Source organism: Cuculus canorus, chromosome 14 (assembly GCF_017976375.1).
Source record: "Cuculus canorus isolate bCucCan1 chromosome 14, bCucCan1.pri, whole genome shotgun sequence".
In the NCBI taxonomy this organism is placed as follows: domain Eukaryota; kingdom Metazoa; phylum Chordata; class Aves; order Cuculiformes; family Cuculidae; genus Cuculus; species Cuculus canorus.
The window spans coordinates 1,010,402-1,026,547 of record NC_071414.1 but is presented as its reverse complement, the minus strand read 5'-3'; the positions used below and the strand labels follow the sequence as shown (position 1 = coordinate 1,026,547).

General features: G+C 46.7%; 1 protein-coding gene across 1 annotated transcript in view; it reads right to left on the bottom strand.

The window, feature by feature from the left end:
* ANKHD1 (ankyrin repeat and KH domain containing 1) overlaps positions 1 to 16,146 on the bottom strand; it is a 124,465-nt gene that overhangs the window by 54,400 nt on the left and 53,919 nt on the right. Inside the window, exons 8-12 of the mRNA XM_054079703.1 lie at positions 15,321 to 15,415; positions 11,794 to 12,031; positions 11,389 to 11,580; positions 9,317 to 9,426; positions 2,966 to 3,025 (exon numbers count right to left, since the gene is read on the bottom strand). Of these exons, the coding sequence (XP_053935678.1) occupies positions 2,966 to 3,025; positions 9,317 to 9,426; positions 11,389 to 11,580; positions 11,794 to 12,031; positions 15,321 to 15,415 (695 nt within the window). The remainder of the gene's footprint in view (positions 1 to 2,965; positions 3,026 to 9,316; positions 9,427 to 11,388; positions 11,581 to 11,793; positions 12,032 to 15,320; positions 15,416 to 16,146) is intronic.

The window sequence follows — 16,146 nt, the reverse complement described above, 5'->3', positions numbered from 1 at the left end:
TCAAAGCTGATCCCGTTAGCGTGTGGCCCTGCGATGTGCAAGAATCAGAAACATGCCCGAGTGCCGAAACCAATTCTGGTACCTGGCACAGTTCTTCCTTGCTCAGCCACTGCCAACCAACGTAAAGAGCCCACTGCTTTTTGCCTTGTGCCCAGGAAACCCCTGGTACTGCCAGCAAATCACTGACCCAGCAGTGATGGCTGCAGAAAACCACTGAACATCACTTCACTCCAGCGCGCAGGACCAGTGAGTGGCTGGAAAGCTGCCCGGTGGAGAAGGACCTCGGGGTGTTGGTTGACAGTGGCTAAACATGAGTCAGCAGTGGCCCAGATGGCCAAGAAGGCCAACGGCATCTTGGCTTGGATCAGAAACAGCGTGGCCAGCAGGAGCAGGGGAGGGATTGTGCCCTGTACTCGGCACTGGTGAGGCCACAACTCGACTCCTGGGTTCAGTTTTGGGCCCCTCACTACAAGAAAGACATTGAGGTCCTGGAGTGAGTCCAGAGAAGAGCGACAAAGCTGGTGAAGGGGCTGTAGAACAAGTCTTCCGAGGAGTGCTGAGGGACCTGGGTTTGTTTCACCTGAAGAAAAGGAGGCTGAGGGGAGACCTCATCACTCTATAACTGCCTGAAAGGAGGCTGTAGGGAGGTGGATGCTGGTCTCTTCTTTCAAGTGACAGGCAATGAGAGGGAATGGCCTCAAGCTGCGCCAGGGAAGGTTCAGACTGGACATTAGGAAAAAGTTCTTCACCAAAAGGGTTCTCAGGTGCTAGCAGAGGCTGCGCAGGTGGAGGCCCCAACCCCGGAGGTGTTTAACAGATGGGTAGGTGAAGTGCTTAGGGATATGATTTAGTAGTGGACAGGTACAGTTGGGCTTGATGATCTCAGCAGTTTTCCGACCAAGCGATTCTATGATTCTATGATCACTGCCTGAACAATTCCATACTCACTCCTAACCCCCCACAGATGAAATAGCAAAGATGGCAAGAAGCAAAATTGATTTTAGGCCATCTTGGCTACATTCAGGATAGTGAAAAGCAATTCTATATTGCATCCAAACGCAGCACTTCAGATAACCAGCAGTACGATACCAATATCTGCAACACTGTCTGTTCCCAACAGACTGCACTGAAGTCGCACACACGGATGTCAGGAAGCTTCCTCATTGAAATGCAATGCAGTTACTCTGCCCAGTTTAACCAACTGTCACTGCATCACGCGGGCAGAACCTGATCCTCATCTCCTCTACACTCCAAACTCTTACAGTACCATACGCATCACCAGTCCAGCCAAACCAAACCACGTGCGCGCCCGCTTGCTCTGCTTCTCCCAAGTTAATGCGTTTTGGCAGCGGTTCTCACAGTGGAAGAAAGAAATGCATATTGTATTGCAAGATGAAATTAATTTGGTGACTTCAGCACTGTATTTAGCCCTAATAAAGGCTGACAAATAGCATCGACTCAAGCTTTAAGGGAAAACATCCCAAATAAGTCAAAATAAGTAGCTGAGCCAGTGTGGTGCCTGTGCCTCCTCGCACCTTTTTACCCAGAAGAGCCAGACATTTCAAAGACCTTTTATTTTTTTAACCATTGTCAATAACCAAAATCCAGGCAGAAAACAGGGAAGCTCTCCAAAGGCTTCCCGATCGGAAGTGCTTTCCAACGCACTTCTACCTTGTATTAACGTAAAGTACACGCAAACGTTTCCTTTGCAAGAAGAGGAACTAACAAAGAGCACTCATCTCCCCCTCTGCCTGCGCTGTGGGACTGCCCATCGCATTCTGCCTCTGCTCGCCGCTCCCACCCCGAGGAACACTGCGGGCAGGGTGATCAGAGAGAGAGGTGGAAAGAATATCTACATCATCTTCAACTGGAAAAGCCATTGTCTAAACACTTGAGCGCTATGCTCGCCTACCAATCCTGCTATACAGGAAAAACGCCCAGGAGAATGCTCTGTAGGTTTGGGCAGCAGAAAGGAGGGAAGGGAAAGCAAGAGTGTGACCTGAGCCAGGGAAGAGTTTCCTATCTGCACCTTTTCTTCTGGGACTCAAAGGACAGGAGAATCCAGTCAGGAATCATTATTTCCTCTCTAGACAAGTCAGCACTTCAGGGAGCAGAGCACAAGCAGGGTCATCAGAAGCATCTTATGACAATGATTGGTATTTTTTATCGTTGAGTTGGAGTTCTGTTTTAGGCAATTCCAAGATCGTTTGCATACGGGCTCTCCCTCCCCTGTTATTCGCCTTGGCTCACAGTAACCATGGTTGGCAAGGATCATTCACTGGGATATTTCTTTTCGAGTTTGTTTCCAATGCCATGTGTTATTTAAAAGTCCTAGAACAAAAATCTGCATTTCCAAAAGCAAGGCCCAACTGCTCTCTTCAATCTTTTAACAAGCCTCTCTCAGCCACGGCAGCAGGAAATATTGAACGGAAATCGAAACAGAACTCTGAGCAAAATGTTTTAGGCAAAGTTTTTGATGCAAGACAAAAGTCAAACAATAGTTCTAAACAAAACGCTACTTTTCTAACTGTTGAGATTGAAGTCCTATCAAGGGTCACAGGATTCCAGCAGCCACCAACCCCGCTGTCCCAGACACCCTTCCCGAGACAGGGAGCAAACCAGCGTTTCAGAGGCATTGAACGCTCAGATGGGCCTCTTGTTTAAAGTAAATAACTGAGAAGGGAAATCTTTAAAGAAGGTGGATAGGTACTAACAGGCTTAACAGAGCTGCTCCTGCTAACAGACGCGAGGTGAGAACTCACTGCATTTGTGAAGGCCGAGGCACTGTTTCTTAAAAATAGAGTTTTCTAAAGCCCGGCAGAAGGGGAAATGAAGGAGAGATCACATGTCTAGTTTACACAGTGAGTCTTTGTATTTTTGAAGTAATTCAGATGCCATAAAGCCATGCTTCTTATTTGCATGTGTCCTGAGGCTGCAGCTTACAAGCATCAAAGGCCAACCTCACCTGATGCTTGCCCGGCTCTATGCCCTCCAAAACAGTCTTCTTTAAGTCCTCCTGCTTGTCCTGCGGAAGGAAAAAGAAGAACTCACGGCTTTTGTTCTATAAATAAATGTCCTTGGTCATGAAGACCTGGAATCGGAACTTAAATGGATTAGATCCATCAGCTGGAAACTGTTTTGCTGGAATTAGGCAAGCAAGCACAAAGAGAAGACGAAGCAATGCAGCTCTCGCTAGTGAAGGCTCCTGCCACAAGCCAAGAGAGCACAAAGGCCACACACAGCATCTCACTAACTATAAGATGACTTTTTGTTGACTGCTGGCAGAAGAGCGGATTTTGTTGCACTCTGTGCCAGAGACTGCCACTCAACACCCAAAAGGTGTTAACTACAAAGATCTGCTTCACCTGTCCTACAACCTTTGGCATCTCATAAGAGACTGAGGGCTACATCTAAAAAGACCTGCAAACCTTTATGGTTCAAGAAACAGCACAGGAGAGCACAACAGCTTCCCAGATCCCTCACTGTAATAACGCCGCTGTCTCCAGCAGGGCTGCAGTCGAGTCCATAAACTATTGGTTACTCCTGTAGGTGTTTCAATGCTGTCTTGCACACACACCACCAAACATGCAGCGTGTTGCACACATACAGGAAAGTGAGCTTCTAATTAAAAAGTCACGTTAGTGTGAAAGATGTTATCAGCTGGAGAAAAAGCAACAATCCCCGCAATGACAAAAACATCTATCTGTAAACATATTTCGGCAGAAGTGAAGACTCGAGGCAGTGTGGCCAGCCTGCATGTATGTATGCATTTTTTATCCAGCTGCAGCTCTGGGTGCCAGGTAGCCAGTTCCAGTCTTTTAAGGAAGGTCACATGTGGAATTTTAACAAGAATAAAGAGCTTTGGGGAAAACTTGACAGTGTAAAATAAGATGAATGCAAAGATGAAGCTGCCCTCAGGAGTTCTCATCCATCTCTCATTTACAACATAAAAGCAGCCCTATATCTTGTAGCAGAAACATGAACTCCATTGCTAACCTAATCCTCCAGACAGCAGTGCCTCATACAGCCGCCAGGCAGCCCAGACTAGAAATGCCCAATTTAAAACTCTTTCCTGTACATCCCAGCTGTGAAAAGCTGGGATCTTCTCACTGTCCAAAAGAGAACTCTTTAGTTTTCAGCTACACTGAAACAGGTTAAGATGAAGCCATGCTGTCAAGAGCAGGAGAGACTGTTCAGAAAGGAGACTGGAAGCACAGTGTTTTGCCCAGGTCTGATCCCACACTAAAAGGGTACAGGCATCCAAGCAGGCACTTTTAGCTCACAGAAGGGTATAAAGTGTTAAAGCGAGACGCCACCTCTCATTAAGTATCATTCATACTCTGTGAGCTTTCCAGCCCGTAGCTCAGTTCCTGTGGGAACAACTATGCCCCATGCCTGCCTTGCTGCAGACAAGCTCTGCAAGAAAGGAAAATGCTAGGAAAGAACAAAGAAGAAAGGGGGGAAAAAAAACCCATCAAATGAGAACTCTTATAGGGAAAACACAAGTCTCCTCCCACTTCTCACCCTCGAGATTAGACAAATACTTGCCACGCACGGGAATAACTCTATTCCTGCAGGGCTGGTTGGTTTTCCCTGAAGCTACTGAACTATCCTTCTGCTCAGAAAAAATGCTTTTATTTCAGAGTTCTAACCTCCAAAATTTTACCCTTATTAATCACACAACCCAAAGTGGGTGTTTTGTTCCCAGAATGAAGTTTATAAACAAGGAAAATTTACATTTAGTCCAGTGTCAGGAGCTCAGACCCTGAAAGCCTCGAGTCCTGCAGGCAATAAGGGAGCCAGAACGCAACCAGGGCACAGATGGGATCCCAGACTGCAGCCTTCAGCCATGCCTCAGCTTCAGGCACTCACGTGCCTGGCAGAAGCAAGCCCATTTCCAACTCAATACGTTAACAGGGAAGGTACAGGCCTGCCAAGCGAGTTTTGTAACAGATTTTGACAAACCAACTTTGTCCCTGTATGGACACGGAGAAGACAGATCTGTTAAAGAGGAGCATCAGAATACCTGGCAATAAGCCAGACTTCATAAACAATTAGTCACAAGGAGATACAGACTCATCAAAACACAGTAGAGGATTGAGCAGCTCTGCAGCAGACACACACAGCTGAGTGTGCACTCTGACACTCGGCATTCCCAGGAATGCTTGCTTTTTTTATAAGGGAAAATTAACCAGAAGCCAAAGAAACTTCATTTCAGTCATCATTTAGTTCTTCTGGTTCTTATAAAGCCATATTCCTTAATAAGTGTAACAGAGATCTACAGATCTTCAGTGGTTCCTGAACTCTGATATCTGGGCGAGAGGATCTGTCCCTGGAAAGAAAGAGTTCCCATTCTGGACCACCTTCTTGTGCTGAGCTGTGGGGGCAACAATTGCTCCTAGAGCAGACAAAACTCTGCAGAGACTGGGATCACTTATCTTAGAATCATGGAATGGTTTGGGTTGGGGACCTTAAAGCCCACCCAGTTCCAATCCCACTGCTGTGAACAGGGACACCTCCCACTGGATCAGGTTGGTCAAAGCCCCATCCAACGTGGCCTTGAACTTTTTCAAGGATGGAGCAGCCACAACTTCTCTGGGCAGCACCTTGCAGCGTCTGACCACCCTCATCATAAAACATGCTCAAACTTTAGCTTAAGGTTCTGTTTCGAGATTGACAAAACCTCAACCTGACACGAGGAACCATCCAGGAATCAGCTCAGTAGAGCTAGTTGGGTAACTTCAGCAAAGCTGGAAGAGTTCAGTTTTCAAGAGGCAGAACAGAGGAATCCCTCTGACAGAACCATTTTCTGCCCTGTGCCGATTCGGCTAACCCAGCCCGGAAGAGGCTCCTCTTCACACCTGCAGTCTCAAACTCTACACCTCAAAGCCCCCTCAGTCCTGACCTCCTGACAACTGAAAAGAGATCTGAGAAGCCAAGAAAGATTTCAGGTCTTCTAGCAGATTGTATGAAATAAAGGCTCTGAACTGGGAAGAAATGGGAGAACTGGTTGCAACAAGTCTTGACAATTAGTGTTTACTGTTCCTTTAACTGAAGAGCACTTGGGGAAGAAAGATCAGCTTTCTAACCTCAGTGTAGAATCAAGGAGAAGAAAAATCCTCAAAGACTGTGCACCTTGCCTTCCTGGTCTGGAAGAAAAGTCAATATGCAGGTGTCTCATAAAACAATAGAGTAATAACAGCAAAATCCAGTGGTGGCTCCATTTCTACCAAGTAAACACAACAGGACCAGGAGAGAAGCTGGTCCTTCACACTGCGTTATACCTGTGCAGCCTCTCTGGCATGGCGCTGGCCCTGTCCAGAACCACAGGACAGGAGGTCACCAGGGAATGTTCCCAATGGGCAGCATGGAAAATGGGACCTCAAGTTAGTCTCCACTTCTCTCTGAGGCCTCACACCCCTGAGAAGCCCTTCGAGACCTCATCCCATAACCAGGAATGCACAATGTGTGCTCCCAATACCGCAGTGTGGACACACCGCTCTAGGGGTGGCAGCACAGTCACTGACATTCCGGGCCCAGCGCTGCACTGCACAGACGGCTCAGTGGGTTCAGTTGTTCCTGCCAACAGAGAACAGCCCTCATCCCGGGTTTATTTACTGCTGGACACATAACCAGCGTTTGCCCCAGAAAGGAACACTCCACCACACATGGAGATGCTGCACGTCCAGCCCTGCAGAGACTGGGAGATCAGCCTCAGGAACAGAGGCTTTTGCAATGGAACGTCAGCAAAAGCAATCCCAGGAAAACAGTGGGACCTGTGGGAGGGGTCCTTGTCCATGGCAGGGGGTTGCAACTTGATGGGTTTTGAGGTCCTTTCCAACCCAAACTACTCCATGATTCTATGAAAGACTGAAGTTGCAAGACGAAAAAGGAGAGGAAGCAAAGCAACTGCAGATGTGCTTTCATTTGCTGTGTCTGAACACCAGAAGGAGAACAGAATTACCCCGACAGATGAAGACAGACCAAGACGCATTAGTCCAGATCTCCATCCAGTGCTCTGCTCCATCACGCTTCTTGAGACACCTTGGTGATATCACCTAGCCTCAGTGAACTTACTGATAAAAACTGAAACCTAGAAGAACCTTCCATGGTGCTGCCAAAGTAGCTTTTCCCTACCCTGGCAGCGAGGCAGACTCTCCAGACACCTTCCTCAGTGCAATCACACAGATCAATTCATTTAACGCAGCTTCCAACTTCCAGTGGAGCAAAGCAACCCACAGGTTTGACAGGGCACTACTCTGAGCCCACAAGCAACATTGCACCACATGTAGTTACAACCACAACTCAGCACTGTTTGATCCACATGGAAGCTCTCCCTTCCATGTTCAATGTTCTTTTCCTCCCTCACTCTATGTTCCTTGCCAGCTACCACTTTGATTTGCACTGGAAGAAAATGCAGTAAAAAAAAAAAAAAAATTCTCTTCAGAAAGCACAAGTTTTTTCTCAGTGATGCTGACCAGAACTGGATCCTAATGAGGCACAAGCACAACACGTTGGAGCTGGGAGAGGGAAAAAGTCAAAATGACTTCACTCTAATAATCAGAAGTGATGTTTAAGCAGCAATCCTTGCAGACTTTGAAAAATTTGTGCACTGCAACTGATATTTTTGTGTTGCCCCTCACTGTGCAACACTGCAGGGGTTGTACTTCTTCATAATCATAGAATCATAGAATGGTTTGGGTTGGAAGGGATCTCAAAGCCCACCCAGTTCCACCCCCTGCCATGGGCAGGGACACCTCCCACTGAACCAGGTTGCTCCAAGCCCCATCCAACCTGGCCTTGAACACCTCCAGGGACGGGGCAGCCACCACTGTTCTGGGCAACCTGGGCCAGGGCCTCCCCACCTTCATCGTGGAGAATTTCTTCCTAATGTCTAGTCTAAATCTTGCCCCTTCCAATTTAAAACCATTCCCCCTGGTCCTATCACTTTCTTTTCTTGTAGCCTCCCTTTGGGTACTGGAAGGCTGCTAATCAAGCGCCTAAATATTCTTTTCAATACCCAGTAACCCCCAAAAAGCTCTCCTGCCCCTCCCAGAGGGTTGGTGCTCGGTTCCCACCCCTGCAGCAAGTGAAGCGCAGCAGAAGTGCCAAACAGCCACCCCCACCACCTCGTCCCACTGACACAGCCCTCCTCCTCCCTGGGAAAAGTACATGAAGAACAACTTTGCTGTAGAAGAACTAACAAGGTCTGAAAAGAATTATATTCCCCAAGAAGAGTTTCACTAATTCATGATTACAGCATTCATTTATTTATTTTTGTAAAGATAAACTTTAAAACTCCTGCATTTCAGACTGAGGTTTCAGTCACTTCATCAGGATGGTGATTTATCAGGGTAAGTGATAATCTTTTGTGGTATTCTTATTATTTAAAAAGAACAAAACCCTCTAAGATATCCAACAAAAAACCATAACTTGCTCCTCAAATCAAAAGCCCCCGTAAAGCAGACATGTAGGAAAACAGAGGAGCATCATGGGAGAAGGAATCAAAAGGCAACCAAAGGAACAAGTGTCCCTGCTCAGGTCTGAGAAGACACAAGGCTCCTGAAATCCTTTGGGAGACCAACAGGTCAATCACCTTTTCCTGCTTAAACTCCAAACAAACCCAAACATCACATCCCTGTGGCTGAGGAAGACGCAGCTCTAGCTCTCCTGCTGCACAACATGACAAGAGTACCAACTGCGATGTGAACATCTTGGTTATTCACCACGTTACAGAACACAAGCCCTGTGACAGCAGCGGGATAAACCCAAGGGTTACAAGCAAGAAAAGAGGTCTCGGAGAAGGAAAGGAGACCACATTATGGCACTCATTGAAAAGGCATTGCTTAGCCTGGGGGATTGTGGTTCCCAGTGTGCAGAAACCAACACTAAACCAGAGAATCAGTGGCTCTAACATTAAATCTTTTCAGATTCAGAGCAGCAGAGCAGGTGAACCCTCATCCACAAGAGTCTGGGAATAATGAAGTACCACAGCAAGTAAAGGCAACGCAGAAACATATCCTGCTGACACTGAAATGAGTGGATTATCCTGAAATGCAGATAGTCAACTGTCTCACGCGTAAACTATCGCTAAGGCTTTTCACCTAACGGATAAAAGATCACTCAAGCAGAACATTTATTTTTCATATCAAACAGAATATGAAGACTTTTAAAGAAGCTTCTCTCATGCCCCTTTTCATACCCATGCCTGGGTCTCAATTGCTAAAATCACCTTTCTGCTCCTGTAAGCATTTCAGCTTTGGTGTACAGATCGATACCGAAACTCTTGCCCCACAAGATGCAGGAGAACTCTTACCAGATCAGCACCAGCCTGAAGCAACACGTCTGCAACATCAGTGTGTCCATTTTCACAGGCATAGGTCAGAGCCGTGTCTCCTGTCGCTGTGGTGGCATGAACGTTGGCTCCTACAAACAGAGTAGTTCTGTGTTATTGGACATCTCCTTGTCAAGTATGGCAATCAGAACAACAAAAACATCAAGGAACACTATCTGTGACAATAGGTTCGTCCTGCTGACCAGCAGCTTCCACAGCCCAAGGGAACTGCTCACACACGTGAAAAATTCTCTGAGGAGAGGGGATCAGCCAAGGCTTGGGAAAGGCACGACTGGTAATCTCAGCACTTAAACCTATCTGCTTGCTTATTCCTATGCTCCCTCCACAGCACTGAAGGTTTCAGTTGTTACAACAAACAGAAGTGAACCTAGACCATTGGCTGGGCCGTCCCTTTGACAAGGAGCCACATGCCAAGGAAAAGCAGACAAAAGGCAATGAACAAGGATTAATACTTATAAGTCCATCCAAATTGAATTTCTTCCCTTTAAAATAATTTGCTTTAAAACAGTTTTGTTGGGAGTGATGTGACCAGCTTCCTACGTGTCAGGTACATGGCAACTGTGCATGGCTCCTGCTATGCATCATCCCTCAACCACAAATGCCAGTGTTTAGTTGTTTTCTCATCGTCCTACTCTGCTCCACACTGGGGTGGCCCCACCACAAGTACTGCATGCAGTTCTGGGCGCCACGGTATAAAAAGGATCTAAAGCTATTGGGGAGTCTCCAGAGGAGGACACGGAGTTGGTGGAAGGTTTAGAGTGGAAGTGCGTGAGGAGTGGCTGAAGTCACTGGGTCTGTTCAGCCTGGAGGAAAAGAGACTGAGAGGAGACCTCATCACAGTTACACTTTCCTCAAGGGGAGGAGGAGGAGCAGGAGCTGAGCTCTCCTCTCTGGTGACCAATGACAGGACATGAAGGAATAGCAGGAAGATGCCAGAGGAGGCTTAGATTAGACATTAGGAGAAGGTTCTTCTCCCCAAGGATGGTGGAGCACTGGAACAGCTCCCCAGGGAAGCAGTCACAGTGCCGAGCCTGATGATATTCCAGCAGCCTTTGGCCAGTGCCCTCAGACACATGGAGTGAATGCTGGGGTCTCCTCTGCAGGGACAGGAGACTTGATGATCCTTGTGGGTCCCTTCCAACTCAGGACATGCTGTGAGTCTGTGATTCATTTCAAGGTGCGGGATGTGTTTGGACACTCCCTGATGCCGAACAACAACTCCTCAATTCACATTCTACACTATCAGCAGCGAAGAGCCAGCAGCGCTGTGGGTGAGGTGGCGCTGCGTGTCGCATCCTGCTGTCACCGCACAGAGACACAGTTGTCCCTGTCCCTCGGTGCGCAGGGAGCGCTACTGTCTAGAATTACAAACCCAGACAATTTTATGCTTATTCTTAGTAAAGAGCATACAAATAAATCACCTCCCGTAACAAGGAAGGTTTCTACAATGCAGCTGCTTTTTGTTTATGTACTTCGGCAGTAACACTACACTTCAGTCCCTGCCAACCTCAAACAGACAGTAAGCATGGAAGGGATGTCTCCTCTCAACTCCAGCAAGATTTGATTTTTACAACTGTACCATGTAGTAGTAAAACTCGTTCAGCACAGGAATTCAGCACATTCCAGAATCTGCCTTGCACAGTTTCCCAGGACACAACTCCTAGGGTACTGGCTACTCAGGGAGACTGCCTGCAGGCCATCAGGCTGTCAGAGCAGGAGCAGCACATAAACCCAAACATCATCTGTAGTAACACACTGTCCTAAATGCAGTTATCTGGAAACAACTGATATTTTTGTTGTCTGGTAATTTTTAGATACACAACAGAATCCAGTGCTCCATGAGGCACTTTCCTCTGTTAACAATACCACAAAATATTAAGGTGTAACGTGCTTTTTTCCCCTCATGCTAAGTTATTAAAGAACACAGTTTCTTGTTAGAACACTGCCTGTACCAAGGCCTGGTATCTCCTAATTCATATAGAACACGGAGTCTGTAATACCTGCGTGTGTGACCGTTCTCACTGCACATGTACCTGCTGCCAGCAAGTATTTCACCAGCTCAAGATGACCCTCTTGAGCAGCCTCCATCAATGGCGTTGAGCAACCAAGCTCTATATCAGCTCCCGCCTTAATGAGAAAGTCAGCTACTTCAGAAAACCCTCCGCAACAGGCCAGGGTAAGAGCCGTTTCCTGCGTTTCTTCTGTCTGTGCATTGATATTTGCCCCTGGGAAACAAAACAGCTGTTATTTAATGGACCAGATACAGGGTAGGAAGGTGAATGCTCACCACCTCTACAGCTGGGGTGTTTCAGCTCTGCTCTGCAGTCACAGCAATGAGTGGTGACAGCCATGTGGTACATCAGAGGAATTGGCACAGAATACCTAATGGCAAACACCCAGCACCACTCTCCTCATAGCCAATATGCCCGCGTCCTCACCTTGGGCCAGCAGCAAGGCCACCATCTCTTCATGGCCTTCCCGGGCAGCCTCCATCAGCGGAGTGTAGCCTTCATCATTGACTTCCTCCAGGTTGGCTCCCCTTTCGATCAGGAGAGCCGCTAACTCCACATGTCCACCGCAAGCAGCCAGTGTGAGCGGAGATTCAAACGAGTCTGCTGGCATGTTCACTTGAGCACCACTGTCCAAGAGCAAGCGCGCCACTTCCACGTGTCCATCCTACAGAACAATGAGGACACAAAGATCAGGAACAGCAGAAGTCACTTGATGTTGTAGGTGCAACCACTAACCTACGAAGTCTAAAAATGACCCTAAACAGACAGGGTCTGTTTACTGATGATGGTTCAATCCCTACCATTGTTATGGATAGAACTGACCTTTAAGTCTCCATCTCCATCCAAGGTTGGTTTAAATGCATGAAGAAATAAGAGCTAGATGTATGTTGGGGTTTCTTTCCTTTCTTGGGGGAGCAGGGAAAGAGTTATGGGATAAGACTTTATCAAACATCCAGCAAAATACCTGGGACACTGAAGTAAGAAAGAGCAAACAAGTAGTGATAAACCTGCTCCATGACCAAACCCCAAAAGAAGCATCAGATAAAAGATCTTTTTCCATGTAGTTGATTCATGGCTTCTACAAAGAAAAGCTCCACCTGACCATTTCTAGATCCTGGGGCAGAGACCCGCAGAGAAACTGAAGTGGGTTACAGTGAGGCAGGTAAGGGAAGGAGACTGAAAAGTGCTTTAGGGCAAAGCACTCTGTGCCACAGAGGCCAGAGACTGAGGACAGCCAGAGCAGTCTGTGTGAGCCCTTAGAAATCAAAGCATGTAAATGCAGCTGCAGCTTCTCTAAAAACCACTGCTGAGCTCCTCAGAGCGACCTGGAACAGACCAAGCACCAAAACTCCAAGTTTCACCTTAGGTGTGGTTTGCAGAGAGCCACAACACATCTGAGAGGTGAAAAAACAAGAAGTTTGAGCATTATAAGAGAAGAAACACACGCACCGTTTCTCCCTCCCACATGACTTCAGAAACCGGGACCCAAATTTGTGGAACGATTTGGAGAAAAGATCTTGGAAAACTGAACCAAATGACCAAGTTACCCTAATGCAGGGGGAAGGTTCAGCCCATTCAGGGTGCTCAGTGAGGTACAGAAGGTCTGAGGGCCTTACCAGAAGACCTTCCGTACTTGACCTGGCTTGACAATTCACAGGATAACTTAAGGGTGAAAAAGAACTCCAAACGAAAGCCCTGAATCACCGCATGCTCCTTGCATCTCTCTGGAGAGAAAACCCCTTGCTGCCTTGCATACGGCAGCTGCACAGGTATTTGGTGCATCACCTTAGCCGCTCCATCTCCCAACCAAAGGAACATGGCACTCTTCCAGGACTGAACTGTCAGTCAGCTCTGAGGAGTCAGCCCTGTGTTCTGAAACACGGGTTCTCCGGGATATAACAGTATGGCTGGATTAATTCTTTAAACGAGCCCCAATACACACTCACAGATTTTGCTGGACAACAATTCTTCCCGAGGAAGACATAAGAAGGGCTGATTTTTGTGGCAAACAGCAGATGTGTTCTTGTTGTGTCCTTGGCAGGAAATCTGAATAAAGCTAGGCAATACCATGGGGCAAACCAGATGAGATAGACAAGAATTCCATTAGTTCCTCAAATTAAAGAGCTTCTTTTGTATAAAGATCAGTAACCTCAAGCAAACTCCTAGTGTCTCTTTCTGATCTCACCAGAACTGTCAGCTGTAGCTCAAGCAGCTAACGCAGAGCTATGGAAAAAGGGCAAGAGGATGTCAAACACGCAGCTCCTGTCAACACTTGCCTGAAGCTGACCCCAACGCAGGCAGTGAGTGTCCGGAGACTGATGGCAATAGAGTCTGTAAGGTAAAGCCAGGCTGTTGTGCTTCAGGAAGCTGCTAAAGCCAAAATCCACCACCTCCAGCTAAAGGCCTTCTCCTCAGTGTGGAGGTCCCTCCTGACCAAAACACAGCAAAACTCAGAGGCACTACCAGAGTCAGTGGTGACCAGAAAGCAGATAGCTTGGTCTCTTGGATCTGCAGTGTTCATTAGTTGGAAAACAGTGGGAACTGTTTTGGGAAAACTGGGAGAAGTCACAATAATTGTGGAATGGTGGAATGGTTTCCTTCTGCAGGCGTGCAACCACGGGTTAACATGGAACAAACTCCACATTGGACTCGGATTGGGGACTTTCAAGGACCAATTTCCTCTGTTGGTTTTAAAGGTCAATGCAAATGCTGTAATGCAAATACATCTAAAATATCCAAGAGCTAAAAATGTGCAGGTGACCCACACCACTGTCTTCCCCAAGCAGGACCCTCCCCAGCAAGTCAGAGCTCAGCTGTGCCACCAGGAAGGGAGGAAAAAAAATGAAAACCAACGACTAACCCTAAGCAAAGCAATGAGTGCATAAAACATGGAGCTGGCAGTCACACTGCAATCTCCTTCAGGTGACAGCATACACGCACTGCGACCATGTTCCTTGGAATTCATTATTGGCACAAGGCTCTCATACAAGGAAGACTCTTCAAGGATACTATTACCATCTCACTATTAGAAGACTCCAACACATCTCGAGACGTTAGAACCCGACCTTGGCCACTTGCATCATCACCTCACAACTGCACTAGAGGAACACTTGATCCACCAGCTCTCGGAAGGCAGGAGGAACATCGCAGCCTGTCTTCTACGGGTTATAGGTTACGAGGGGCAAATAAAGTTTTCCTCTGTTCACTGTTCTTTCTATGACACTGAGGTTCACGTTCTTACTCCAAAGGAGTTCCCAGCTTGAAGAACAGAGAAAAGGTCACCTAAGGTCTGGACAGAAAAGGCTGCCAATCTGTTTTGACACAACAGCACACTCTTTATTAGATGAAGCTCTTGGAAAGTGAAGCTTTTCCTCAATGGGCGCTTTGAAATCACAAGTTGCCTGAGAACTAAGAACTAATCTACTTTAGACCTACCACCTTATTTTCAAAAGAAAAACCTCACAGCACCACTTACTGAGACCTAGGAGTGAGTGAACTGTCCCTACACGCAAACGCTTCGTGCGGCAGTAAGAGGACAAGTGTAACATGTTGGTCATCCAGCACAGGGCACACCTGGAAGGCTCATCCTGTGACATCTGAGAGACCTTGTTTATAACGACAAAGGTGGAAAACTAACGCTTACACTGCAAAAGAAATTGTGGCTTGGGCAAAATCTGCTACCTTATTGTGCTGTAGACTCGCTACCCCTGTGCATCACACTGGGAGCATTTCACACACCACATTACACCCAAAATTTAGGATAATGTTCCCGTATGACCAATGGGGAAGCTGGTCACCTGCAGTAGCTACATTGAAGGCTTTCCTATGGTAAAAACTAACACACATTCACTTGCAGACCCAAACCAGCCTGTTAGCAAAGGCTCACTTTACTTCATCATCTTATTTGTTCCTCTCTCACCGAAATGGGAACTGTATGAATCAAGGCTACTCACCATGCAGGCCTCCATCAGTGCTGTGTGCATCTCATCGGTTTTATGCTCTTGATCAGCTCCAGCTTCCAGCAAAAACCGAACCATATCTAAATGGCCTTTAAATGAAACAAACCAAAATAAACAAGCCTTTAATACTGTAAACTTCTATTAGTACAGACAAGACATTTGACGAAATCATTTAGTTTTTCACAGCTATTATGAATTTTATAAGTTATAATTTGCACACCTGCTCTTTTCAAAGTAGTCTAAAAAATAACAGTGCAAACCAGACAGCCAGGCTTGAGGCAGGCATTCCCAAAGAGCCTCCCCAGCAGGAAGATGGATCTCTTGAATTCAAGTTTACACAACAGGAATTTTCCTCATGAGAGACTGTACTTATTCCTTATTTAACTGCCCAGTGACAGATCACTGAAGTGCTCCAAGGCAGCGCACGAGCGGAGGAGATGATCTGTCAGAGACAGATCTGTGTGGATCTGAACTTCACTTTTTAATCACAGCAGTCACAGCCATATGTCTGAGAAGTAAGACACATACATATGTGATAGTATTTTACATGACACTATTCCTAAAAGTTTCTAGTGATCTTTACCAATACTTGTTTTTAACTTTATTATGGCTTCTGGCATTCTAGAATGCACCCCTTACAAGCTGTGCACTTTATCCTCTCAACGAGCACCCTCCTCCAGAACAAAACTGAGTTCTACATTGACTTCGGTTTAAACCGAAGGCCACCCAACCACTTGGCCAAAGATAACACAGGAAAACTCCAGTCAATGAAGATCTTGCATAACATCACTCTTAAGTTTTAGGTCAGAAGAAACAAGAA